Below are 27,598 nucleotides of genomic sequence, written 5' to 3' on the forward strand. Positions count from 1 at the left end.
CTTGTAAGAATTTGACCTAGGAGGTAAGTTGGTAAAGTGAGCTACCTCCAGTGATCTTAGTCTAGACTCAATTTAAGAGATGATGGCAAGACAGAAGAGACTCTGGCCCACTCTAGGCCATCAGACTACCCTGACCCCCTGGGACTGTCACTGAAAGACACATACTAAGCATATCCAGATAAACCCTGGTAAAAAAAAAAAGTATCAGGTCACTGTAGGAACGTGGAGAAGAGAAAGGTACTGGAGGCAGGCCAGATGTGTCAGTAAGAAGAATCCCTATGGTGTAGAAAGGAAAAGCCTTGGGCCCGGCAGCTCCTGGTGCATCATTAAAGATGCCCAAATATGGAATTGGTGTTTTATTCAGTAGCTAGTTCACCATCAGTGAAGACTGGTGGGTGTTGCAGAGGAGAGTTAGCAGATGGGGCTTAGAGTTGGACACTACCCCAAGATGCTGAAGACTTAAGACAGTGATGAAGCCAAAAAACCCATCCCCAGTGATTTATGAGTCTGGTTTTCTGTGCCAGTAGCAAGCATCCCCCCCTCTCCCAGTGATCCTGATGGGGACATTCCTTGGAGTGGTGTTTGGCAATCACTGGACTAGGTTCCTCTAAACGATCCTGCCCCACTTGATGGTCTATAATTCTGTTAAGCTCCATAGGCAGAAGGGAACCACCTGTTGTTTGGGAAGGTCAGCACAGCTGCAGTGTGCAGGGGTGACTGAAGTGAATACAGGCAAGAGACCAGGAAACCAGTGTGTTGGGAATGAAATCACATAGGCTTTGAGAGCCTGAACTGAGCTGGTGTCAATGACAAGGAAAAGGCAGGGAGATTTTGAAAGCAAGCTAGAGATTCTTATGGCCAAGCTGTACTTCTACAAAGAACTATGTCCCAGGATACAGAGTATTAATCTACTAAAAGCGTTTGAAACACAGCCAATTCAAAATCTGAAGACTGCATACACAATAAACAAATACAGTGTTGAACATAGATGGATGAAAACTATACACGAAACACTTCAAAATTATACAGGCATTTCTCTGAGCCCTCAGATTATAAATTGCACAGCCACATGATTCAGACAAATGGGTGATCCATGAGCACTTTGATCCATCTGATAGGCTTTCTGGTTGTTCCCAGTGATTTGTTTGTTGCATGTCTTTTAAATTCCTCCTTTAAGTGAAATTAAATTGAATATACCAGTTTGGAGATAGGAGAGAGGTGTGAGCTAGGGGCATAAATTTCAGTGTCACCTAGGTACTGATGGAATGTACAGCTGTGGGATAGAGATGAGGTTGCCCAAGGAGTGGGTTTAGCTAGAGAAGAGGAGTGGATGGAGAACCAAGCCCTGGACACACTGGCCCTCAGAGGACACCAAGGAGAAGTGGGTCTGGGACAGAGACCTAGGAGGAAAATCAGAAGAGTGTGATGCAAGTGAAGGCATGAGTGAGGGAGAGAGGGAAGGAGCAAGACAGTAAGTGAGCAAGCAAGTGAATGAATGAACGGACAAATGAGAACAAGCCAGGGCTCTTTAACAATGGAGACCCCATCTTTATGATATTAAATGTTCTGCATCATGTGGATGGCATTGTTGATGTGGCTTTACAAGCTGGTCTAAGCTGGATCCTTCAGCCTTCTCAGGAGTCATTTTATGAGGTTTAGTGCATTCCTTGGTCCACTGGTCTCTCAGGCACTTTCTTGCTTTGGTTTCCTTTTGTTGAGGTCTCTATATACACCTGTTATACATCTTTGAGGCTATGAGAATTTTTTTTTTTGATGCTATGGGATTTACAATGACTTTTACCCACCGGCAGTAAAAAGCTCTGACTGCAAGGACAGTGAATGCAGTTCGGCTGGTATGTGGCCCAGGCAGATTCTGGGCTTTTGCGACTTGCCAGGCATCTGACTTGACTCATAGATTTTATACAGTTGGACAGTCATGGATCATTTTTTGGCCAGTAAGTCCTTATTGCCCCCATTTTACACATTGGGCCCTGATAGACAAAGCACCATGGGCAGATTTTATCCAGTTAGGTTGTATAAATATACATACTCTTGGGCATATTTTCGTAACTGATTGTCTACACCCCATGGAGACATCTGTGGTCCATGGGGTTATAAAGCAACATCTTCTCTAGGAACGAGAAACATCATTTATCCATGCCTCCCAGGCATTTTGTGCTCAAGCTTGCCAAATGAAAAAATTTGAATTAAGCTAATTCCATTTACAAGCTGTGAATCTGACATAGTACCCCCTGACTTTAACTCAACTGGCCATTTGCCCACCGGGCATCCTTAAGATGCATGAGTGCACTATAGCTGTCAGAAGCTGGATCTGCTGATGGTGCCAAGATCTTCTTGATTGGGGACAAGAGGTACAGGATTTTGTGACCTTCTTTATATTGCTGACAAGAAATCACATGCAATTAAAACATCAAGAACACTTTGTTGATCATTCTGGAAGAGCCAGCACTACATGACTTTGGCCAAGATCTTATTAGTGTTGGAGAACAGCCAAATGCCACACAAAATTGTTGGACTTGTTTACTTTGGACCACTTTGAGATCCTGGACATTTGCTTGGTGTCACACCAGGAGGAATGCATACAATTCATATAAATAGCAAATTGTAGCATAAAATGGCTAGTTAAGCAAGAGTCCCTGAGGACTTTTGCGTGGAGTTCTTATAGAAAGTTTTAATACTTTTGTTATCTTTTTTCTCGTTACCAAGGAATACATCAGCCATCATAAGTAATTTTATATTTTGCATTTTCTTATGAAATGCAAATTTATGACAATTTTATATTGATTTGGGCATAATCCCAGTACCTCTTCCCCTTCTTTGGACCCACACTACTTTTTGTTTGTAAGTGTTACCTATAGGCCCAGCAGACAGCACATCTTGACAAAGAACAGCTTCCCTTCCCCTGGGATGAGCACTAGAATGCCATAAACACTGCAGCCGACCTGTCAAAGTCCAAGGCACCTCTGTATACCTACTCTTGCGGGGGGATCATAAAGACTTGACTCCTAGTCCAATCATGTGATCCCAGTCGGATTCATTCATACTCCTGCAATACCTTCCAAGGTGCTCCTCATACCCCAGCATTTACTGGTTTCAAAAGGAAGTGAGTGTTGGGCAGCTCTGGTGGCTCAGCGGTTTAGCGCAGCCTTCAGCCCAGTGCCTGATCCTGGGGATCCAGGATCGAGTTCCACGTCGGGCTCCCTGCAGGTGGAGCCTGCTTCTCCCTCTGCCTGTGTCTCTGCCTCTCTCTCTGTGTCTCTCATAAATAAATAAATGAAATATTTAAAAAAAGGAAGTGAGTGTTAACTCATTTCTTTTTTGCCTCTTTTTTCTCCCAAGGGCCCCCTTCCCCATCCCTCCCCCATCCCCAGACTGAGGTATTCTATCATATAATAAGCCTCACCAGCAGGGTCCAGAAGCCTTTGGGAATCTATGAGCAAACCCATAATATGAATAGGGAAGGTTGCCCCTGCTTTTCTACCCACCTCACGATGCACCTGTGTTGTATAAGTGCAGGGGACAGACCAGGATTGTTGAGACAATGGTACAGTCTTTGGATGTTCAGCACACAAAAGAAGCCCCCATAAAATGTTTCTTGTTGGTGGCTAGGACCATCATGGATAGCTTCATCCCAGAAAAGAATACTGATCATATGGCTACATAGAGAAATGGAGACATACAGCTATATCTTTGGCAAGTGATAGAAATGAGTAAAATACACCAGCAAAGTGCTTCTGATCACCTTCTAGTTCAGCAAACCAGAGAAGAGCCAGAAGCCATATGCCAAGTTGGAATAGAATGCTTATGAGAAGTAAAATCAAGAGATCAGATGTTTTTATGACTTTCTAAAGCACCAAATTTAATAGTGAGTAAGTGAGAACAATTAGGGACAGTTAATACATCAAATGCAAATGAGTTCCCTAAGCCTCTTATTTAAGGACATATATAACTGATTTATAGCAGCATTCTGAAAAAAGCAAGAAAAGCTAGACAGGTGGTAATTCTTTATGCACAGGCTCTGAGCAGCTCTGTCACATGGGTAGCAATGCTGCATTTTACCTGATACTCTGTGTTCCTTGAGGGTGGCAGTGGTTATACACAGGGTAGCTGGCCTAATGCTAATAATTGCTCTCATTTACTAATTGTTAACCACATGACGGTCACTGTGCTAAGTATATTGCATGCACCTCCCCATTGCATCTCACAACCCTATGAGGAGGGAGATAGTAGCATGGCCTTTTACAGCAATCAACACCAAGACTCAGGGAGCCAGATGACATGCTCAAGGCAACAGGGTCTGTCTGACTCCAGACTCAAGCTCTCACCTTCTCCCCTAAGCTGGAAGAGTAATGATGCTAGGACACCTTGATACAGGAGAAGACAACAAATAGAACTTTATTACAGACTAAGAGTTTAGGAAAATTCTATTTTGTGAGAGGAAATTTAGGGAGATTAAAAATAGCTCTCAACCAGGCCTTGTGTATTCTTGCCTTCAGAGTCCCTATGTATCTCTTGTTCAAGATGACCATTTGTCTGGCCTGGTTTGAGTTCAGTTGGCCAGCAGGGTTCAGTGAACCTCACCCAGAGACCAATTCCTGTACCTTGACCAAACTCAGTACCTCTGCTGCTCATCCAGAAGTGCCAGTCCCACTGAGGCTCAGGGATGGCTTGAAAATCCTGCTGGAAAATCCTATCTTCCAGGAGACTGAAAGGTAATGCCAGCTTTGCTTGCAGGAGAGCAGGCCTTTCTGTGGGTCCCACAGGGCTGGTCTGAAAAAGATGATATACCCAAAACCGAGTAATAGCAAAAACAAAGTTTAAAAAAAAGAAAAGAAAAGCTCTGGGTGTAAATAAGTGTGGGAGATAATGGGTTGAGCAAACATAAATAGTTCTTTAAGAAGTGGCTTTGTAAAAATCAAGTATGTTTGTTATAAAAATATGTGTTACTTGATGCGATTTTAAAAAATGGTGAAGGGATCCCTGGGTGGCGCAGCGGTTTAGCGCCTGCCTTTGGCCCAGGGCGCGATCCTGGAGACCCGGGATCGAATCCCACGTCGGGCTCCCGGCATGGAGCCTGCTTCTCCCTCTGCTTGTGTCTCTGCCTCTCTCTCTCTCTCTGTGACTATCGTAAATAAATAAAAAAATTAAAAAAAAATGGTGAAGCCAAAGGAATTGATGAACTTCCTTGATATGCGTGATATTCTTAAAATTTACTGCTCAAATTAAGAAAAGAGATTATAAAGACATTAAGAGGACAGAGCCACTGTTGTCTTCAGCTGCACACTTGAAGTTCAGCTAGAAACTTGGCAGTGCAGAAAGGAGGGAGGTAGCATCCACGCACTGTCCCTCCCTCCCTCCTTAATGGCTTTGTGTTCCATGAGATTATCTAACCTTATCTGGGTTTACAGCATTTGCATCTGTCTTATAACCAGAAATGCCATAGTTACTTAGTTTCTATTTCAGTAGAACCGGGGTGTCACCTCCATTCTTTGATACATATTTTCTACATCCTAAATTTTTTGTCTATTCCGTTCCTGGCTTGTCTGGATTGTGTAATCTAGTAGCTTGTTAACCATAAGTTCCCTGAGGCTACATACCGAGGATGCTTACATTGTTTGACCATGTCTCTGCCGTCTGTCATCTTGAAGGACAACTTGACTTGTCTTGATTTACAATTCTGTTCCCCTCAGAACTTGGTAGACATCGCTCAACTGCTCTTTACTTTGAATGTGCTAGGAATTCAGAGGCTGCCTGGAATCTTTACCCACCCAAGGTGAATTCTGGATGCCCTTAGAATTCTTTTTGTTTTTGTTTTTGTTTCAGTCTTGAAGTTAAGTACTTTGCCAGGATACATATTGGTGTTGCTCTGTATCATTTGTTTTCCTTGACCATGGCATGTCCTTGTGATCTGGAGAAAAAGGACTTTCTTTATTTGAGGAAATATTTCAAATAATTAAAATTAGGAATATTTCAATCTTCTATTTGCTTTGTTCTCTTGCTCAGGAATATAAATTATATGTAGGTGTTGGCTACCCTTGCCCTTGGTATCTGCTATCTTCTTTGTTTTTTTTTTTTTAAGATTTTATTTATTTATTCATGAGAGACACACAGAGAGAGAGAGAGAGAGAAGCAGAGACACAGGCAGAGGGAGAAGCAGGCTCCCTGTGGGGAGCCCGATATGGGACTTGATCCCAGGACCCTGGGATCACAACCTAAGGCAGATGCTCAATCACTGAGCATCCCAGGTGCCCCTGTTACCTTCTTTAAAATAATTTAACTTTTTAATTTTGTGTGGATTCCTCATTCCTGCCTGCCATGGCTCTGCCTGTGTTTCCATACATGTGCATATATGTCTGTGTGTGGGGGTTTGTAGTTCTGTCTAATACAGTGTCTACCTCAGTGACTGTTCCTTTTCTATTTTCTGCATGATTCCTAAGTGCCACCAACTCTCTCTTCATCTCCTTTTAGTGTGTTCTTCTGTTGCTTCCTTGAAACTGGTGACTCTCACTGTGGCAAGATCAGGCTGTCTATAATTTTTTTAAGACTCTGGTGAACCCTCTGAGTTCTGAGGTCATCCCTCTTGTGCTGTGTGTTCTTCACCTGCTTTTACTCATGTCCTTTTCCTCCTTCAAAGTGTATTAATTTTTGAATTTGCAGTTTTTATGCATAGTAACTGTGTTAACGGCACCTGGGTGGCTCAGCCAGTTAAGCGTCTGCCTTTGGCTCAGGTCATGATCTCTGGGTCCCAGGTTTGAGCCCCACATGGGGCTTCCAGGTCAGCAGGGAGTCTGTTTCTCTCTCTCTCTCTCTCTCTCTCTCTCTGTCTCTCAGTCTCTCTCAGTCTCTCTCTTTCGCTCTCTCAAATAAATAAAATCTTTAAAAAATACCTTTTTTTGGTACTGGTTCTACTCAGCATCTTACTCACCTTTGAGTAAGGCCTGCTGCCAGCAGAAGAATAACATGGGAAAGGAATGATGATGGTGATAATAATGATCATAGTAGCTGATGCTTACATGGCACTTACCATGTGCCAAGCATCAGCACCACTCATTTCATACTCCCAACAGTATTTATGAGTCGATGCTATTAGTGTGTCCACTTTGTAGATGAGGAACCCAAGGCATGGGGTATTTAGATAAGTTGTCCAAGGGCAGAGCTGGGATTGGAAGCCAGGGTCTGGCCCACAGTCTGGGGTTTCCTGAATCCTGGGAGAATATCTCCCATTGCTGCCCCTCCCAGGCTCACAAGGGCCAGGTGAGTCGTCGTGTGTGTTGTATGCTGCCGTTGTGTGGTCAGTTCCTCCCTTCTGTCCCCATGATGTCACCTCCAGCCTTCCAGTCCCAGGTCTAAAACAATAGAAATGTCAGGTCAACATAGTTACTTCTACAGCTGTCTCCCTGTTCTTCCAGGATGCTGAGGTCACATCTCTTCTGTCCTAATCCCCACTTTTCCAGAGTCCATTCCCTATTTTGTCACTTTAATCAAAGAGTAGGTAGGTGTTTGTTTTCAGGGCCATTCCCCTTACCCTTGGGGAAATCTGTTGCCTTCTCGGCTCTCATCTCTCTCCTGCACCTTACTGTACAAGGGTTTGGAAGTATAGTCATTTCCCTCATTTAACAGAAGATTTTCTTTCTCTTTCATTTTAAACATTTTTTTCTTGTTGTTTTGTTGAGTTTTACAGGAGGGTAGTCAAGTTCAAATAGCTCCACTTCACTGTCTTGTACCAGAAATGCTGCTGGGCTTGTTTGTCCCTGTGGATGGGTTTAATCCTGCCCTGTGGCCCTACATTTGCATTCATTCTAGAACTAAGCACTCCATGCCTGCTGTGCATTTGGTGCTGTGGTAGGCGCTGGGCTGCCCCAGGAACGAGACAGACCTGCTCCCGGCTCTGAGGTCCTAGTATGGAGAAGAGAGACAGGCACACCAAGAGGATAGTGCCCAAGGTAGAAATAGTTGTGAAGAAAAACAATACACAGGGATGTGACCGAGTGACTGCTCTTATCTGGTGGTCAGGACCCAGGGAAGATGGTTTCAAGTGGAGGAAGCTCCCAATGCCATCAGGTTGGAACAGGCTTAGCAGGGTCACATTTGAGGGAAGCCCCAAAGCCCAAAGTGTGTGGACAGTGCACCCAAGGGGAAGAAGGTGTACCCAAAGGGAGACCAAGCTGGAGAGGCCTTGGGGACCTGAGAAGGGTAAGAGTTAGGGTTTGGTTCTGAGCTGGGAGGGAATCCAGGAGAGGGTTTTCAGCAGGGGGTGTGGCATGGCCTCATTGTGCTCCTAAGGGGATAGTGGGTTGAAGTAGCACCAATGAGACACAGACTGTGCCTTAGGAAGGAAGCCCAGCTTGGCCTGGATGGCAAATGGTAGCATGATCAGGCTTTACTGAAGGGTTGGTGAGGCTGGGGACAGGGGACATAGCTCCTGGCATCCCTCTGGGTGATGGGGAAATGCAGGCGCTGTGCATGATGCCTCATGCAGCTCTTAAATTCAGCGATAAGCAACCCATACAGCTTCTCTGGCCTCCCAGAGCTCTTTGTGTGCTGGACAGCGCCCAGGACGGTGGCCATGTAATACAGGTGTGCTGCACTCACTGCTCCCTGCCTGCAGGTTACAGCTTGACAGCAAATGAATTACTGGCCTGACTTGGCTCTCCCTAGCATCCGTCTACTCAGACTGCTCCTCAGCTTCCATTAGCATGGGCAGGGCCCCCAGGCTGTCCTGCTCCTGCTCCCAGTGTCTGCATTTTGGCCATTTGATGGTCAGGGAGGAAAAGATCCCCAAAGACTCCATTTTACTGATTATTTCTGGTTTCAGTCACCAAGGCTTGCTGGAGAGAGAAGGGAATTAAAGATTAAAATAAGTGCTAGGAGGGGTGCCTGGGTGGCTCAATCAGTTAGGCATCTGACTCTTGCTTTAGGATCAGGTCACGATCTCAAGGTTGTGAGATTGAAAGGGGACTTAGCACTGAGTCTGCTGGAGATTCTCTCTCTCTATCCTACTCTCATCTGTGTGTGTGCACTTTCTCTCTCTTGCTCTCTCTCTCTCTCAAATAAATAAATAAATAAATAAATAAATAAATAATAAATAAAATAAGTCCTGGGGTAATTAGCAGTATCTGTCCCACTTCTGCATCAGCTGAGCAAGTTCCCCAGGGAAACTTAGAAGTGAACGCTGGTAACTAAAAGCCTCAGCGCTCATATTTCACCCCTTTACAGAAAGTCCCCAGGCCTAAATTTTTTTTTTCTTCCGAGAGAGCGCATACTCATGAGCAGGGTTGGGGTTTGGGGATGAGAGGGTGAGGGGAGACACTTAACCGACTGAGACACCCAGGCTCCCCTGGGCCTAAATTTTAAAATAGACCTTCCCAGAGGCAGCCCAGCCCTTGTGTTTTAACTAGTAGAATCTCCTGCATTTGGCACTTTTGTGGTGCAAAAAGAAAGACCTAGTGCTTTGGGAAACTCATCCGTGGCTTGGCATCATGAGGCAATTGCATCTTCCTTCTTTAGAACTCAAATGGGTCAGGTACAGTTAATCTTTGATCATGCATGTTTGAATTGTGCAGGTCCACTTCTATGCAGATTTTTTTCAATAAGTACAGCACAATTGCAAATGTACCTTCTCTTCCTTATGATTCTTTTAATATCTTCTTTTCTCTGACTTGCTTTATGGTAAGCATATTACCTATCATACACAGAACGTGCATACAAATATGTGTTAATTGTTCATGTTATTGGTAAGACTTTGGGTCAACAGTAGGCTATTTGTTTTTTTGGGGGAGGCAAAAGTTATATATGGGTGTTCAGTTTCACAGGGGGTCAGTGCCCCTCGCTGTCATGATTCATAGTCAACTATATAACTTTTTCCAAGAAATATTTCCTCTTCCTGCAGGGAGCCTGATGTGGGACTCAATCCCAGGACTCCAGGATCATGTCCTGGGCCGAAGGCAGGCACTAAACCGCTGAACCACCCAGGGATCCCCTATTTTATTTATTTTTTAAAGATTTATTTATTTATTTGAGGGAGAGAGAGCACACAGGAGAGGGGCAGAGGGAGAAGGAATCTCTGGCAGACTTCCTGCTGAGGATGGGGCCCAATGTGGGGCCTGAAGTGGGGCTCCATCCCAGGAGCTTGAGATCACAACCTGAGCCGAAATCAAGAGCTGACTGTTTAACCAACTGAGTTACCCAGAGCCCCCTGACATTTTATATTTTGTAATTTTTTCTTTAAATAGGCTCCACGCCCAATGTGGGACTCCAATTCATAGCCCCAATATCAAGAGTCACACATTCCACCAACTGACCAGCCAGGAGCTAGCCCCCTCTTCCTGACACAATAAATTATTACTTATTTTGTTTGGCACAAACGTTGGGAAGGACACATTTATAGGACACACACTGTGTACTGAGTAATTAGCATTATCCCAGACCTTGCACATTCTTTTCTCCTTTAAACCTTGTCCCATTTTGCTGATGAGAAAACTGTGGCTTGGGTGAAGTAGCAAGCCAAGCCACAGAGCTCATACAGGGCCCAACGAGTCAGAGTCAGTGTTGTCCCTACGCCCTGGGCAGTGATGGTGGCCTGCAAGTGTCCCAGTCCATGGCATGTGATTCATAGGGGTGAGTCAGATGGGAGGAACACTCTTGAAGCCCTCCCTTCTGTAGCCCAGTGAATTCAAAACAGAGTTCATCAACAGCTTGTTCATGGACAAATTTTAAACTACACAGCTATTAAATTCCCACCCAAAGCTTAGAGAGATTAAGAAATTTACCCCAAATCACACAGCTCGTAAAACCCTAAATCCTGGAAGATTAAAACCAATACTTACTAACACTTCAAGCATGTGGCTTACATGACTCTGTGATAATTTAGGAAGGATAATCTGTGCTTTCTGAGGATTTTGAAGAAAAAGTTATTTTAAAAGTATAACAATATTGTAATGATGCTGTATGGACATGAAAGAAAAATGTTTAAAAAATGATCCCCATCCTGGGCCTAACCGCCCTAACAAATAACATACTTTTATTTTCCTATCTCCTTTTAGTGATTGGCTGTATTTATGCATACTTTACATAGTTATCATCAAGGCAAAGATCCAGTGATAATTTCTGGTCACTTCATTAATCATTACGGCATTTTTCAGGTTGCTACATTTTCTTCATTATTTTTTTATTGATAGACTAGAATTTTCTTAGCCTTTAATTTATTTCTCAATTTTCCTTTCCTCTCTCCCTCTGCCTTACCAGCCTCCCTGCCCTGTGATTTAACATTAGCCCCGCTGATGTTAAGGGTGGTGATCTGAAATTTAACTGAAGCCATTAAATCAGGGTTTGGGTTTTTTAAAACAGAGTTGTAATTCGGGGGCAGGGGAAGCCTTCTCACTTTAAAAACGGGAGACTTGGGGATCCCTGGGTGGTTCAGCGGTTTAGTGCCTGCCTTTGGCCCAGGGAGCAATCCTGGAGTCCTGGAATCGAGTCCCATGTCAGGCTCCCGGCATGGAGCCTGCTTCTCCCTCCTCCCGTGTCTCTGCCTCTCTCTCTCTCTCTCTCTCTCTCTCTCTCTCTCTCTCTCTGTCTATCATAAATAATTAAATCTTAAAAAAAAAAAAGCTTTAAAAAAAATGGGAGACTAGCAAGTCCCTTCTCCCATCATTAGTTTTCTCCAAGCAGTAGGCTGCCTCTGCTAGGTAGGCACGCCTCTAAGAGCTATTAACATCTGACAATCAGCTGCAGCCAAGTTCCGTTAACAGAGCTGTGCTAACTGGTATCCCTGATAATGGAAAAAAGCAGTGTATTCTGGTTGCCCGGGCTACACCTCCAGTGTGCTTTATGTATTAGGTGTGGGCTGAAAGCACTTAAAAATAAATCAGCCAGGTCAAGGCAAACATGAATCCTTGCTCCAGAGCTTGTTATTTTTTTTTGTAAGTTAATGAGCTAGAACAGAAGCAATAGAATGTTCTTCATCTAAAGCCCCCAGTGAACTACAGGTCAGATAGTGTATTTTCTGACCTAGTAGGTGGTCAAGGTACTGAACAGCACACCTTGGAGTTTCTGTTCAGCTGATCCTAGGTTGGCCTATGGAACATTGCCTTTCTGCTGATTCACTCACCCCTGCAGTGAGCTCTTGGGTCACTAGTGGATGTTATTTAAAGATCTGGACTTCTGGGGGCACCTGGGTGGCTCAGTTGGTTAAGCATCTGCCTTCAGTTCAGGTCATGATCTCAGGGTCTCGGGATCAAGCCTCATATTGGACTCCCTACTCAGTGGGAAGTCTGTTTCTCCCTCTCTCCACCCCCTGTTTGTGCTCTCTCATTCTCTCTCTGCCTCAGATAAATAAATAAAATATTGAATTTTTTAAAAAAAGATTTGGACTGGTACTTCAGGAAGTTGACAAATAGTTATTTCTGAAGCACTGCCCTAGGAATCCAGGGCTTTGGGGCCCAGTGTCAGCTTTAGGGCCTTGCAGTCTAGTGGGAGAGTTATGAACTTGAGAAGGTAACAGTCTAGGTGGCACCTGGGTACCACAGGGCTGACAGAAGTGTGTGGTGGGGTGAAGGTTCCTAAGGATGGAGAATCAGGAGGAGTTTCCTGTGAAACTTGGTTCATTCACTCATTCAACAAGTGTTTATTGGGCTGGGAACATAGTAACAGGCAGGTACCTTGCTTTTGTAAAACTGTATTTGAGCCTAGGGGAGGGCAGATGGCAAAACAGTGATTTAAGAGAGTAGGATTAAAAAACTAAAAGAAGATCTGGACAAAGGGCTTTCCAGGCTGAGGAAATAGCAAACGCCAAGGCCCTGAGGCAGCAGGAGCACACTGTGGGACGGTGAGTGCCTGGGTCCTTTTCCTCCTTCAGGTCTTGGCTGCAACATCTTCTCACCAGAGAAGCCTTTTGTTCATCCCCTCTTAAATAGCATGACATGTTTTGCCTGCCTCCCTCATACCCTGCTTTATTTTTCTTGTTGGTATTCATGACATGACTTTATATTTTACATTCATTTTGTGTTTGCTTGTTTGCTGTCTCCAGCTAGAATGTAAACCCTGTGAGATCTGGGACTTTGTTCTGTTTATTCCTGTTTCTCAGGTGCCTAACACATTGCCTGGCACACAGTAAGTGCTTAGTGAATACTTGGATGGCCAAATGAAAGGCTCATGTGGTTGAGCATAGAGAACAAAGGAGACAGTGGTACTAGATTTGGAGAAGTGCCTACATAGGAAGGAGGGTATGCCAAGTTAATATGAGGGAATTGTGTAGAGCCCCTACAGGGACCGTGTAAAGGCAAGATACAGGAGGGGCATAAGGAATTATCTAGAAGGCAAACCAAAGAGCCTTCAGTGGCAATCAGAGAGAACATTAGCCTGTCTTGTGTCTACTACATTGATGCTTCCTCTTTTCTTCCCTCTCTCTCGCTCCTTCCCTTTCTCCCTTTTATCTTTCTTCTCATGCTTGTTGAGCACTTACTATGTTCCAAGCCCTGTTGATACTAGAGATGCAAAAGAGGAATAAGGCATGGTGGGATATTGGACTTCAGAGGGAGCCGTGGTTCATCCCAAAGATTTGGAAGGAGAGATTCAAATGACACCAAAATGTTGGGAACTGGATTATTTGGACAGAAACTTGTATGTATGTTCCTAGCTTTCCTTGTTACAGCATTAACATTGACATCTGGGGGCACCTGGGTAGCTCAGTCGGTTAAGCATTCTGCCTTTGGGGCTCATGTCATGATCCCAGGGTCCTGGGATCGAGCCCCATATCAGGCTTCCTGCTCAGTGGGGAATCTGCTGCTCTCTCTCTGTCTCCCTCTGCCCCACCCCACTGTTTGTTCTCTCCCCCCCCCCCAAATAAATAAAGAAAATCTTAAAAAAAAAAACCCACCAAACACCAACATCTGGTAATTGGCTTAAACATTATAGTTCTAGGAGCACGTATCTGACTCACACTGATGGATGTTTATTTATATAACTGACAGTCAAATAATTATTATAAATAATTAACACAGCAATTGGCAAATAAGATCAATGCAAACATGCAGAGGTTGATTCACATGGATTTAATGAAAAGACTATATATAAAGAAAATAGAAATACTTGTGCTTACCACGGGAAGAACGTGTCTGTATGTGTGTGTGTGAGCCTCTTTGACAGGGCTTCACAAGAGAAAGAATCCTGTTGTCTCATTTCTTTCCCCTCAGGAATAATCCCAGCTAATGGGAAGATGAACGTGACTGTCAAATTCACACCATTTCAGTATGGGATTGCACAGATAAAAATGCAGCTGTGGATCTCACAGTTCAACTCTCAGCCATATGAATGTGTCTTCACCGGAACGTGCCATCCCAACGTGGCTTTACCGTATGGCAGCTTTGGAATGTCTTTGTTTCTTCCTAAAACTTTTTTATAAAAAGAATCCAAGTCTCTATTTCTTGCATTCTGTCTTTCTTATAACAGAATGCCATCAAAACCGTACTTAAAATGTTGAGCTTTCAGAAAATACTCTTTAAAAATATAACAGTAATGCATAGAATAGCTCTAGGCTTGTCGCAGTCGTTGTTTCTGCCAAGAGGGGAAAATATGATCAAGAAGAGGTGGAAGGAGGGATACTTGCTTTCCTTGATTACTGCTGCTGTGCTGGTCAACTTTTGACCATATGCATGTATTATATATATGTATGTTACATATATGTATATATATGACCATATGTATTGCACTCCTTCGATTTTATTTTTTTAAGGTTTATTTATTCATTTGAGAAAGGGAGTGCATGTGTGCACAAGTGGGAGAGGCTGAGGCAGAAGGAGAGGGAATCTTAATCAGACTCCACACTGAGCACAAAGCCCGCCCGACAAGGGGCTTGATACCACGACCCTTGAATTACGACCTGAGCCGAAATCAAGTGCCAGACATTTAACTGACTGAACCACCCAGGCGCCCCACTCTTTCAAATTTAAATAATAAGACAGGAAGAACATAACCATTTTTGAAATGCCAATATAACACTATAATTAATTTTTTTAAAGATTGTATTCATTTATTCATGAGAGACAGAGAGAGAGGCAGAGACACAGGCAGAGGGAGAAGCAGGCTCCTCACAGGAAGCCCAATGCAGGACTCGATCCTGGACCCAGGGATCACGCCCTGAGCCAAAGGCAGACATTCAACCACTGAGCTACCCAGGCATCCCGACATTATAATTGAGTGCCTGTTGTGTGCGGTGTCCATTGCAAAGCCTCATGGGACACAGTCCACATTCTGAAGATGCTCACAGCAGAGAAGCCAAAATAAGTCATGTTTAACAAGTGACTTCAGTGTAAGGCAAAAATGAAAACGTGCCACATGGGAGGTTTTGTTGGATTTTGGCGGGGGGGGTGGGTGGGTGTTGTTTTTTAGGAATCATAAGCATTCAGGTCAGAGTAAAGGTGTGAAATGGGATTAAGTTTTATTTCATAACAATTTTTTTCTGAACTTCTACTTCCTTTTGAATGTGAGCTTGTATTTTTATATCCCAATGTACTTGGTCAAAATGATAAGCTTCTCCTTGTATGCATGATTTTTATAAAAGCTAAAGGAAAACTTGTCACAGTATAAATTCTAACCTTGGGAAATCCTTACAGATTTTTGAAAATGATAAATAGCTGGATATTGCTTCTCTCCCCTCACATATAGATACACATCACATTTTAACATCATTACGTGTATTAAAAGTAGAGTTACAGGGGCACCTGGGTGGCTCAGTGGTTAAGCTCAGGTCTTGTCCTGGGGGCCTGGGATCGAGTCCCGCATCAGGCTCCCCACAGGAAGCCTGCTTCTCCCTCTGCCTATGTCTCTGCCTTTCTGTGTCTCTCATGAATAAATAAAATCTTTTTAAAAAGTAGAGTAACATTCTTATATCAAAATATGAACTAACCTCATGATTTATTATATGTTTTTTAATTTAAATTCAATTTGCCAACATATAGTATAACACCCAATGTTATTATATATTTATATTATGATTTTGTTCCTAAAAATTCAAAGCAGCCTAAATCAACTATAGAATGTTAGTGTGACCTGCTGAACCCAAATCCTGCAAGTAACCTTGGTAGATATAAACTAATTCTGGCAATAAACAAGCAGCATTGGATATAAATAAAAGAGAGTAGTAATTTTTCTGGTATTAGATAACTGGCCAAGAAAATGCTATTTACCATGTCACATCATATGCTGCAATATACAAATGGCTTTCTTAAGGACATCACTTGAGTGGGATTTTTGCTTCCCACAGACATGTTCTTAAATATACAAGAGCGTTGTCTGGTAGAAGCTGGAAGAAGCCCCCTGCAAATGCAGACATACACTATCTCTAAACTATTATGTTTTGGTCACCCAGCTGGAGTTCAGTTCATCTCATTTAGTGCAGTCTTAATGTTTGCAAGGACTACATCTCAAGACCTGCATGTCTCCCCAGACTGTGCATAGTACTATAACATATGAGTTGCACCACGAAGGAAAAAAATTATCCTAGCCACAGTGTTCTCTGAAAGTTTCACAGGTTGCTTTTTGTTGTTGTTTCAGAATATGGTGTGTGAGGGACCTACTCAAGTTCCATGAGTAACTCCTTATTACAATTTATCACTTTCTTAGACCCCTTCATTTCCATTATCAGCAATTAGATTCCTTAATCTAGGGACGCCTGGGTGGCTCAGCAGTTGAGCATCTGCCTTTGGCTCAGAGCCTGATCCTGGAGCCCCAGGATAGGTCCCACATCTGGTTCCCTGCGGGGAGCCTGCTTCTCCCTCTGCCTGTGTCTCTGCCTCTCTCTCTGTGTCTCTCATGAATAAATAAATAAAATCTTTTTTAAAAAAAGATTCCTTAATCTAATTTTTTAAAATATTTTTATTTATTTGAGAGAGAGTGTGAGCGAGGGGAGGGGCAGAGGAAGAGGGACAAGCAGACTCCCCGCTGAGCAGGGAGCCCTATGTGGGGCTTGATCCCAGGACCCTGAGATCATGACCTGAGCTGAGGGCAGACCCTTAACCAACTAAGCCATGCAGGTGCCTAAGGAACTTAATTTTTTAACACCTTCAAAAATGTTTTGTAACTTCCCAATATTTATAGCAGAGGTGATGTAAGTAAGCTCTGATGAGGTGTGGATGCTGGGCCACAGCCACTTCCATAACCCAGTGTCTCTGCCCTGCACATCATAGCCTATTGGTCAGTATGTATCTCATCAAAGGACACGTTCTCTCGGGCATTGAGCTTTCAGGGTACTCTTACATAGGCGACCTTAAGTTTGCGATTGCTGGCATGTCTCCTATGTTGTGCAGTGGAGCCTGTTCAGTAGGTGCTCAGCGAATGTTCATTCATCAGAATGAATGAATGTTGGTGTATTCTTATTTCTGTAATATAATGGACATATGTAATCCTGCAAAACAAGTGTTCGCACATTCTCCTTTAAGGAAGTGCTTCATGGCATTGAACATGATGTAGTTCTACTACAGCTCATAATAAATAACTCCAGGAATTTCTCTAGGCATGGTAGTAGCACTGTCTATACCTCCATATGTCCAAAGTCAGTTTTCATTAATCTGCACCACTTTTTAAAAAGATCTTACTATAAACAGTGGGCATAATCATGCTTTTACTAGGAGCATAAATCATTATAAGATTTTTTCAATGTAGTAGATTTAGCTATTGAAAACCAACAGCCTAGAAATGAATAACACTAGACCAGGAGAGCATTTTTCAGCATGTCACATTGTCCACTTGTTATGTTCTTTGAGAAGGTGAGGAATAGCAGGCGCTGGTAGACTATTTTGACATAGAGGATTACACTCTGGTATAGACATTACATTGATTTTAGTAGACCACTGTTTTAGCACACAGATTTATTTTTCATTTAGATATAGTCATTAACAGACCAAAAGTTATGATATTATCAGAAGGAACATAAAAATAGGAACCTTGTGGGACACCTGCTTGGCTCATTCAGTAGAGCATGTGAATCTTGATCTCAGGATTGTAAATTCGAGCCCCATGTTAGGTGCAGAGATTGCTTAAAAATAAAAAGCCTTAAAAAATAGGAACCTTGAGTTATTGGAACATATAGTAATTTAATACCTGTTTTAAACTATAGATTAGAAGAATTTGAAAGATTAAATGCTCTTTCTAAAAGAGTGGACGTTCCTCCAGAAAAGGCGATGACACAAATACATTTTCAGCGAATGCCACAAAAACTAAAGCCTCCAAAGATTAAGGTAACCTGGGCATTATTCTCAGCACGATGGAAGGAAGGATAGAGAAGCAAAATAATGAATTTTCCCTCCTGATTTTGGTCTCAGGAAATTGACTATCAGAACCTGAGATTCCCGGTAGATTTATCGAATCCATTTGCTGTCGCAACTGTTTTAAACCAAGAACCAGGAAAATTGAAGATTAAAGAATTAAGAGAAGGTAACTAGTTGATCCATTATAAATCAGCCGCTGGCAGAACAGGAAAGAATTATTGCTTGTCACATTTACTATTTATGAACAACAACAGCAAAACTGAGTTAGACTGCTGTTATGTTTTGCCATTAGAAATGTGTTTTTCTCTCAGCAAATGATTCTGATTTGATTACTAGTATAATCATTGTTTGCTCCTGCCCTCAGTCTTGGACCAAGGCCACGAGATTTCAAAAACAAGACAGATGAAGGAAGCACTCTTTGAACAGAAAGTCAGACACGACACTTATGAAGAGATTGAAAATCACCTTAAGTGGTAAATATTGAGCAATTATTTATACCAAGGGACAGTACAGTGTTTTTAGTAATGGCTTGTTATACATGAGACACGATGAAACATAATTGCTTTTTATGCCCTTTGAAAAGTTTGATTATTTCCTCTCCTCCAGTGAACTTTAGAAGTTTCCATTGGGCATAAATCACTGCGACCAAGCTATTTTCTTGCCTAAGTGACACCAGACAGTCGCATAACCTGAGTGAACTGTGGGAGACACCAGGACACTGCTCCCTGCTGGCCACTGCCACCAGCACCCCGTCTCTCCCCAGGTGCCCCAAATCCCTAAATTCAGTTTTGATTGCTGGGTTATTCACTGAATATTTTCTCCCCCGACTTTTTTTGTTGAAAACTTTTTAAACCTGCCAGTAACACCCATATACACTTACAGAGGTTCACCAGTTGTTGACATTATGCCAAATATACTTCCCCTGTCTACACACACACAAACACACACACACACAAATGCACACTTCACACACACCTTTTTTTGAAGCATTTGAAAGTAAGTTGCTGACATCATGAAGCTTCGCTCTTAGACACATTAGCACGTACCTCCTAAGACTAGGACATGCTGCGACATTACCATAATCACTGCTAAGAAATCGAGTGTTGATGCCATGACATTATAATCACCAGCCTATATGCAGATTTACCTGATTGTCTCAATAATGCCCTTTCTATCTGTACTTTTGGCTGGTTTGTTTTTGGAGAAGAATCCAGCATCCAAACAAAGGTCAGACAATTTGTATTTAGCTTCCAAGTCTCTCTAGTTTGCTTCGGTCAAACAGTTCTCCAGACAACTTCTCCCCTTTTAAAACCATAGCTACTATTTATTTTGAACATGTGCCAGGCTTCATGATTGATATATTATATACTAGAGTTGTCTAAACTGTGGTCAAATTCACCAAGCACAAAATTCACCATGTTAACTGTTTTAGAGTGTACAATGCAGAAGTTATTAGTATATTCACAGGATTGTGCAACCATCGCCACCACTCGACTCCCAAACATTTGCATTACTCCAGAAGGAAACCCCACATCCATTAAACAGTCACTCCCAGTTCCTCTCTCCCCTCTCAGCCCTTGATGACTGCCAATCTGATTTATATCTCTGTAGATTTGCCTATGTCAGACATTTCAAATAAATGGAATCATATATACCTAGGGGGCCTTTTTGTAACTGGCTTCTTTAATGTGATATGAAGGTTTATCTACATCATAGCATCTATCAAGACTTCATTCCTTTTTATGACTGCATACTATTCCATTGCATGGCCATATTACATTTTGTTTACCCATTTATCAGATGATGGACATTTGGGTGGTTTTCACTTTTTGACTCGTATGAATAATGCTGCTGTGAACATTTACATACAAGTTCCTGTGTGAACATATCTTTTCAGTTCTCTGGGGTATATACCTAGGAGGGGAATTTCTTGGTTATATGAAACTGCTAGACTGTTTTCCACTGTGGCTGCACCCTGCACCCTTTGTACACTCCCATCAGCAATGTACAAGGGTTCCAATTTGTCCACATCCTTGGCAAGACCTGTTTTTTTCCTTCACTCTTATCATCATCATCATCATCACCATCCTAGTGGGTGTAATGTAGCACATCAGTCATTGTGGTTTTGAGTTGCATTTCCCTAATGACTAGTGATGTTGATAATCCAGATTTTTTTAACTTATACATATTCAGTATGCATGGCTAGAAGAGAAGCTTCCTTTTGTAGAACAGTCTTCATGTCAGTTATGGTGCTGTAGTCTCTACATCTTCTCTCCCCCATGGCCCTCCTCCAGAATCTCAGCACCCTTCCTCAGCACCCTTTGTGGAGAATCAACAAGATACTCCATCTCCAAATTGACCATGGTATTCTTACAGGTTCTGGAAGCTGGAAGTTTTTTTTTTTCTCTCCAGGCAGGTGCACCTTGGTAAAGATCATATGTCTTTTAAATTTAGAAAAGACCTCACTGAACAACGGCAAAGAGAAAACGCCAAATATAAGGTCAGAATCACTGCCAATTCGATGATATTGATTGCACTAAATAGTTTGAACTCCTGCTATATGCAACATGCCACATCAGAAGAAAGAAAACATAGTTCAGTTGGGAGGGGAGGAGGCTGATGACAATTGTTAACTGTAAATCAAGGCTGGCTGTAGATGTCACAAGAGACCTATACTAAGTATTGTGGGGTGTCAAAAGCCAGAGAAGAGAGAGAGCTCATCTGAGTGGAAAACTTCCTGGAAGACATGGTATGATTTTGAAAGGTAGTAAAAGGACAAAGGCATTCGATTCAGAGGGAGGGTAATGCCTCGAATTCAGGCTGGAATTTTGGGCATGATGTACACCTATCCCATGATCTGCAGGGCATGAAAGTAAGAGGGACCCAAAGACAGTGACCAGGAGTGATGCCAGAGCCAGACAAAAGTTCTAAGTCAGAGACACACAAGAGGGCTGAGCAGGGGGTTGGAAACTGATTGAGAGGAAGGGATCATGGCAGGGTTCCCAAGGCAGTAACTGTGGGCTCAGAGAGGGGAGGGTGGAGATGGGAATGGTAGGTAGAGTGCCACACTCCCAACCTCACCACGGTGTGAGAGACCTTGTTCCCTGAGGGCAGGTGGCAGGGGACATTGGGGACAGGCCCATAGTCACTGGAGCACAGGACACACATGGGCCAGAGGAGATAGGACTTGGCTTGGGCTTCCTGTCTAAGGGGTTCAGCCTTTGTAGAACTTGCAGGGTAGGACTTGCAGAATCATCCCATATCATATTAGTCTGCTCGGGCAGCCATAACAAAGTGTACCATAGACTGGGTGGTGTAAACAACAGAAATATATTTTCTTGCCACTCTAGAAGCTTAAGATGAAGGTGCTGGTAGAGTTGGTTCCTTCCAAGAGATATGAGAGACTGATCTGTCTTCTTGACTTGTAGATCATCTTTTCCCTGTGCCTTCACATTGTTGTCTTTTCCAAATTTCCACTTATAAATTATAGGACACCAGTCACATTGGAGGAGGGTCCACCCTATGACCTCCTTTTAAACTGATTACATTTTCAAAAACTATTTTCAAAGATGTGACTAGGAGTTAAGATTTCAACATATGAATTTCAGAGGGACATAATTCAACCATAATACACATATTTAAGCTTGAGAGTGTAAGCTTCCCACACTCAGTGCTACACACAGAGGCGGCATTGGGTAGGAGAGATTGGGGGAAAATAGGGATCTTGTTGGATATGAATATATTTCTCAATAGAATACCCCTTTCTTCCTAGATTTTTTCTTTTTAAAAAAATATTTTATTTGTTTATTTGAGAAGAAAAGAGTATAAGAGCCGGGGGCAGAAGCAGAGGGAGAAGGAAACTCCCTGCTGAGCAGGGAGCCCAATGCAGGGCTCAATCCCAGGACCCTGATATCCTGACCTGAGCTAATGGCTGAAGGCACACGCTTAATGGACTGAGCCATCCAGATGCCCCCTCTAGATTTTCTTTCTGAGTCCAGATCAGATATTTGAATAAATTTATCTTGCATTTCTTTATTTTTTGTAAGAGACAAAAGAAAGAATATAGGATGATTACTTACATTAGTATATCTTAGCATTTAGGGAAGGCACCTGTTAGATTGGCATTTAAATTTAGTTTGATTGTAGTGCCATTTGCTGGCATTTGACTTTCTAAAACAAAATATTAAGTCTTCTGTCCACCCCACAATGGGATGATATTTTCTAGATGTTTTAAAGATGAAAGTGACACAAACGTGGGATGACCAGGTCAATGTGACAGTGAAGGCTGGAATTGCCAGCATTTGGTCGACAGGCAAACCCAACTGTGTCTTTATTTTGCAAGTGTATTTAATGAGGGGTCTTTGTCGGTAAGACTCTGTGCTAGTGAATAAGCCACCATCCCTGCCCTCAAGAAGCCACAGTCCAGAAGGGGCACAGAAACATTAAGAGACAATTTAAAATGTGCCAAGTACAGTGACTGAGGAGTAAAGAAAGGGAGAGGATAGGATGATTCCTAGGTGTCCAGCTTGGGTCCATGCTGGCGATTTTAAATGAGATTCCTAATATCAAAGAAGGGGGTGGGGCCCCTAGGTGGCTCAGTTTGTTAAGCCTCTACCTTCTGTTCAGGTCATGATCCCAGAGTCCTTGGATAGAGCCCCGCATCGGGTTCCCTGCTCAGCAGGGCGTCTGCTTCTCCCTCTGCCCCTTCTCCCACTTTTGCTCTCTCTCTTGCTCTGCTCTCTCTCTCTCTCTCTCTCTCTCTCTCAAATAAATAAATACAATCTTAAAAACAAGACAGGGGAAGACGAAAAGTTCAATGTGGGACATATTACATCTGGGGGGACTGGAGGGCATCCAGGTGGCAGCCACAGGATCAAGTCTACCTCAGCAGAGACATAGACAGTAGACCACGGAACAGTGCCATGACCTAGGGAAAGTGAATGGCACAAGGAGGGGTTGCTGAAGGTGGGAAAGCCAGAGAACCTCATGATTTGAGGGGAGAGCAGCAGACAATGAAGGAGACAGGAGGGAAATGGTCAGAGGAGCGGGTGTCAGGAGAACTGGATGATACTGAAAAAGCAGATGGGGAGGGGTCCAGGATGGCAAGGCCTGAGAAGCACATGATGTGTTTGGTCTCTTGGAAGCCCTTGTTTGCCTTGGCAATACCAGTCCTGGGAAACAGGGGAAGGTAAAAAGCCAAATTGCTATGGCTCGGAATGCATGGAAGTGAATAGATGGTTTCTTGAGAAGTTGAGATGACTGGGGGTGAAGAGTCAGGACATGGACCATTAGAGGGGGCTGAGGTGTCAAGGAGGGGGTTTCTAAGTTGGAAAACTTGAGAATATTTGTATGCTGAGGGCAAAGAGCAATCACAGAGGAAAAGGCTGAAGAAGTTTGGGAGTAGGCTGTGGTTGGAGAGAAAGGTTGACACTGACCAGAAGGGACCATGGTGTAGTCAGATTTGCATGCAGAGAGAGAGCTGTTGAAGGCTGCATGTGGACTTGTCCTTCTGGGTGGCCCAGGAAGCCAACCCAGCTGCAGAGATAGCCAGGAGCAGGGGCTGGAGAGAGGCCTGCAGAGAGGAATGAGCGTTTGCAGAGGTGCCCACAGGAAGCAGGAAAGGACGAGCCCCAATGCAGATGGATAGCAAGTGTTACAGAGACTGTATTCTGTGTGCCTGGAAGATTTCATCAGGCATCTGAATCCTGGCAGGTGACCCAGTGGCAAGGAACACCTGGAGGGCCAGGGCATGTGGAAGAAGTGGCAGGTGTGGGCGTTACAGTGGGATGATGGGCTTTCACTCAGGAGATGACCAGTGATGGTAAATTCTAGAACATTCATCATAAATAAATAGAGCCTTGATAAAGATATAAGACCTCACTCACCCTCCTCTCTCTTCTAGCTAACTACCTTGCCAATCCCTTTTTTTTTTTTTGAAAACTGTTTTGTTAGAGACAGAGGATTTAAGTATTTTGTTGTAATGATTTTTTTAAAGATTTTATTTATTTATTTATGAAAGACACACACACAGAGAGAGAGAGAGAGGGAGAGACACAGGCACAGAGAGAAGCAGGTTCCCTGCAGGGAGCCCGATGTGGGACTCGATCCCTTGACTCCAGGATCACGCCCTGGGCCAAAGGCAGATACTCAACGGCTCAGCTACCCAGGCGTCCCCCAATCCCTTTTCTAAGTTGTTTAATTTTCAGTGGTGGTGGATGTCTGAGTCTCTCCCCACAAAATCTACACTTTGAGGCAAAAGTCCATGGTCTCAGACTCAACTCCCTGAAGAGTGCTAATCAGACCTAGACAGCTCACCACCTGGTGACCGTAATAGAACTCTCTTCTCTTGTTAATGTAGTGACCAGAATAGATTTCTTCCAGTTAAGTGTTTTAAAAATGGACCATGAACAGCATACATACAAGCCAAGCTATATTTGGAAGTAATTTAACAAACAAGTAATAAAAACCACAGGTTAAAAACAAACCAAGCTATTGCAGCATATATGGTCCCCTTTTCCATGGAGGCAGGTGTACGTAGACCAATCCAAGCCCAGCCAGCCAGCCTGGAGGGGAGTGTCCCATGGCTCTGGGGGAATAGGAGAGAGCTGGGGGGTGGGAGAGGAGGCACAGGGAAGCCAGAGGTGGGGAAGGGGAGCAGCCTATGAGAGGACACTTACTCCAGAGAAGGGGCAGACCCTGATCCAGCTACATCACCCAGGAGAGGGCAGGAATTATGCGCCTTTGTTAAACCGCATCCTGGGATAATCAGCTCTGAAGAGCTTGCAACTTTACTGAGAAGTTTCTTTTAAATGAAATCAATCCACTCCCATGGTTACTCAGTTTCTTAAAATCTTTTCTGTGAATTTTTAATGGCTTGGAAATGATTTCTAGAGCCACTGTCCCCTGGTTATGAAAATAAAGTGCTGAATCCATGTGTCTGCAACAATCCCCTATATATAAACAGTGAATTTAATTACAGTGGTCACTTTAACCTTGTCACCCACTCCCAACCAGACCTCATGGGTAGATGTGACCAATCCTTTGATGGGTTTCTATCAGTTTTAAAGAGATAAACAGTTGTGTGTATTTGTATGCAATTTTAATATTTTCAATGATTAAAAAACCCAGCTAGATAGGGGAGATCCTGTTTTGGATGAGGAATTTCAGCGCCTCACGACAGAAGTCAACCACAAACGTGTTGTTCACAACCTAGAAGAAGTAAGTAACTTTCCTTTATTTGGGAGCTAATTATTGGCAGCCCTTTATGTGCTTATTTTTAAAACACTAAACAATTTTATAGACATGCTTTTACCAAGAGATGTTTACTAAGTTTTAATTTGCATTTACATTTTCATTTGTATTTTCAGAATGTCTTTTACTATATATTTGCAAGTGAGGCATCAAAAGTCATTATTAATGTTTCCCCTGAAATCAATAGCATTAAATTTTTTGGCTTCTCCTTTCTGCCTGTATACTTTCTCCTTCTTGGTCTCCTTGATTTCCTTTGCTCTCCAAGCCTCTGTCTGCAGGTCCTCCTGGTGGGTCCTTGGGCCTCTGTTCCTCATCCCCTGGCTTGGAGGGCAGGATATACAACAGGAAGCCAGAAGCAGAGACCTAGCTCTCCTACAGATTTGGGACCTGGGAAAAACCCAGTGTCCCAAACATAAAATGGGAACAGTGGCCCCTTCATCAGAGTCCTCTGTCATGTGATAATATCTGGTTAAAACCCCAATCTTTATTTTTTTAAAGATTTTATTTATTTATTCCTAGAGATGCAGGGATGTAGAGAGAGAGGCAGAGACACAAGCAGGCTCCATGCAGAGAGCCTGACATGGGACTCGATCCAGGGTCTCCAGATCACACCCTGGGCTGCAGACGGCGCTAAACCGCTGCGCCACCGGGGCTGGCCCAAAACCCCAATCTTTAATTGTAACAGTGACAAAATTCTTCCTGATGTCCCCCTGACCCCATCATTCTCAATTTTCATCTCTGGGATTGTCACATCTGAATTTTTTTTTTTACCTCTTTTCTTCTCTCCCACGTTTAATCTGGCCACAAAGTCTTGCCTGTAGCTATTGCACAAAGCCACACCTGAGTTCAGCCTTCATGTCTTGCCCTCAACTAATCAGACAGATTGTTTATTCATGTATCTGCCCTCCTCCCTCTCCCCTCTAGCCCACTGCATGTGCCAATGTGAGACTAATTCCTTTTTTTTAAAGATTATTTATTTATTTATTAGCTAGAGAGTGTGTGCACATGAGCAGAGGCAGAGGGATAGAGAGAGAATCTCCAGCAGACTCCCCACTGAGTGTGGAGCCTGATGCATGCAGGGCTCAATCCCACAACCCCAATGATCATGACCTAAACTGAAATCAAGAGTTGGATGCTCAGCAACGGAGCCACCCAGGCATCTCAAAAGACTAAATTGCTTTTTTTCTTTTTTAAGATTTTATTTATTTATTTTGAGAGAGAGCAAGAGACAGAGCACAAGCAGGGGGAGGAGCAAAGGGAGAGAGAGGCAGATTCCCAGCTGAGCAGGGAGTCCGACTCTGGGCTCAATTCCAGGACCCTGGAATCATGACCTGAGCCAAAGGCAGACACTTGACCAGCTGAGTCACCAAGATGCCCCTAATTCACTTTTGATGCCTTTTTCTTCATATTGCTTCTCTCTGAAGCACCTACAGTGCCTGAGGCTCTGGCTGGCCCTAGTGTACCCGCAGGCATCAGTTCCTCCACAGTCTATGCACCCAGTGCCATAATACGCAGGCACAAGGTGGTGATCCCAGGCAGGGGTGAGCGAAGTGGGGATCATAGGGTCTGCTCCTCTCGCTTATGTAGGCAGTGCCAGCACCCACCACGTAGGACTGATTTCACTATGACTTTCTTCATCTTCTTCAGGGCTGCATGTGTTTGCTTAAGCTTCTCTAACCACACTGTCAATTTCTTAAAACCCAAATCTCAAATCCCACTTTTGGTACCCCCACACAAGAAGGATTCCCTATACTGCTATGTACACCAAAAGTGATGAATAAATGCTCGTTCCATGCATGTCAGAACAAATAAATAATAACTTGATTTAGGATCAGACTCTAAAACATTTTTGTTAAGTGCTCATACCTGGAGTTAAAATTTAAATCTAAGATGTGCCTGTGTTCCATTTTCACAGAAAATCAAGGAATTCCATCCTAATTTTGACCCACTCATTAATAATACTTGGGTCAACAGGTTTAGGGCGCAGAGGCGGTTTCAACAAGCAGCACGCAAGGTGAGTCCCAGCACCAGACAGAAATTTTAATTTGTTTGGTCCTCTTCACAAG

The 27,598-nt window shown here is 43.3% G+C and overlaps 1 protein-coding gene across 1 annotated transcript in view; it reads left to right on the forward strand.

Annotated features, from left to right (window-relative positions):
• The window catches only part of CFAP221 (cilia and flagella associated protein 221), a 101,255-nt gene that overhangs the window by 31,107 nt on the left and 42,550 nt on the right, over positions 1 to 27,598 (forward strand). The window contains exons 7-13 of the mRNA XM_055316399.1: positions 14,211 to 14,370; positions 18,131 to 18,251; positions 18,336 to 18,447; positions 18,646 to 18,754; positions 20,694 to 20,781; positions 25,410 to 25,499; positions 27,448 to 27,546. Of these exons, the coding sequence (XP_055172374.1) occupies positions 14,211 to 14,370; positions 18,131 to 18,251; positions 18,336 to 18,447; positions 18,646 to 18,754; positions 20,694 to 20,781; positions 25,410 to 25,499; positions 27,448 to 27,546 (779 nt within the window). The remainder of the gene's footprint in view (positions 1 to 14,210; positions 14,371 to 18,130; positions 18,252 to 18,335; positions 18,448 to 18,645; positions 18,755 to 20,693; positions 20,782 to 25,409; positions 25,500 to 27,447; positions 27,547 to 27,598) is intronic.

Source organism: Nyctereutes procyonoides, unplaced genomic scaffold, assembly GCF_905146905.1.
Source record: "Nyctereutes procyonoides isolate TBG_1078 unplaced genomic scaffold, NYPRO_anot_genome, whole genome shotgun sequence".
NCBI classification, from domain to species: domain Eukaryota; kingdom Metazoa; phylum Chordata; class Mammalia; order Carnivora; family Canidae; genus Nyctereutes; species Nyctereutes procyonoides.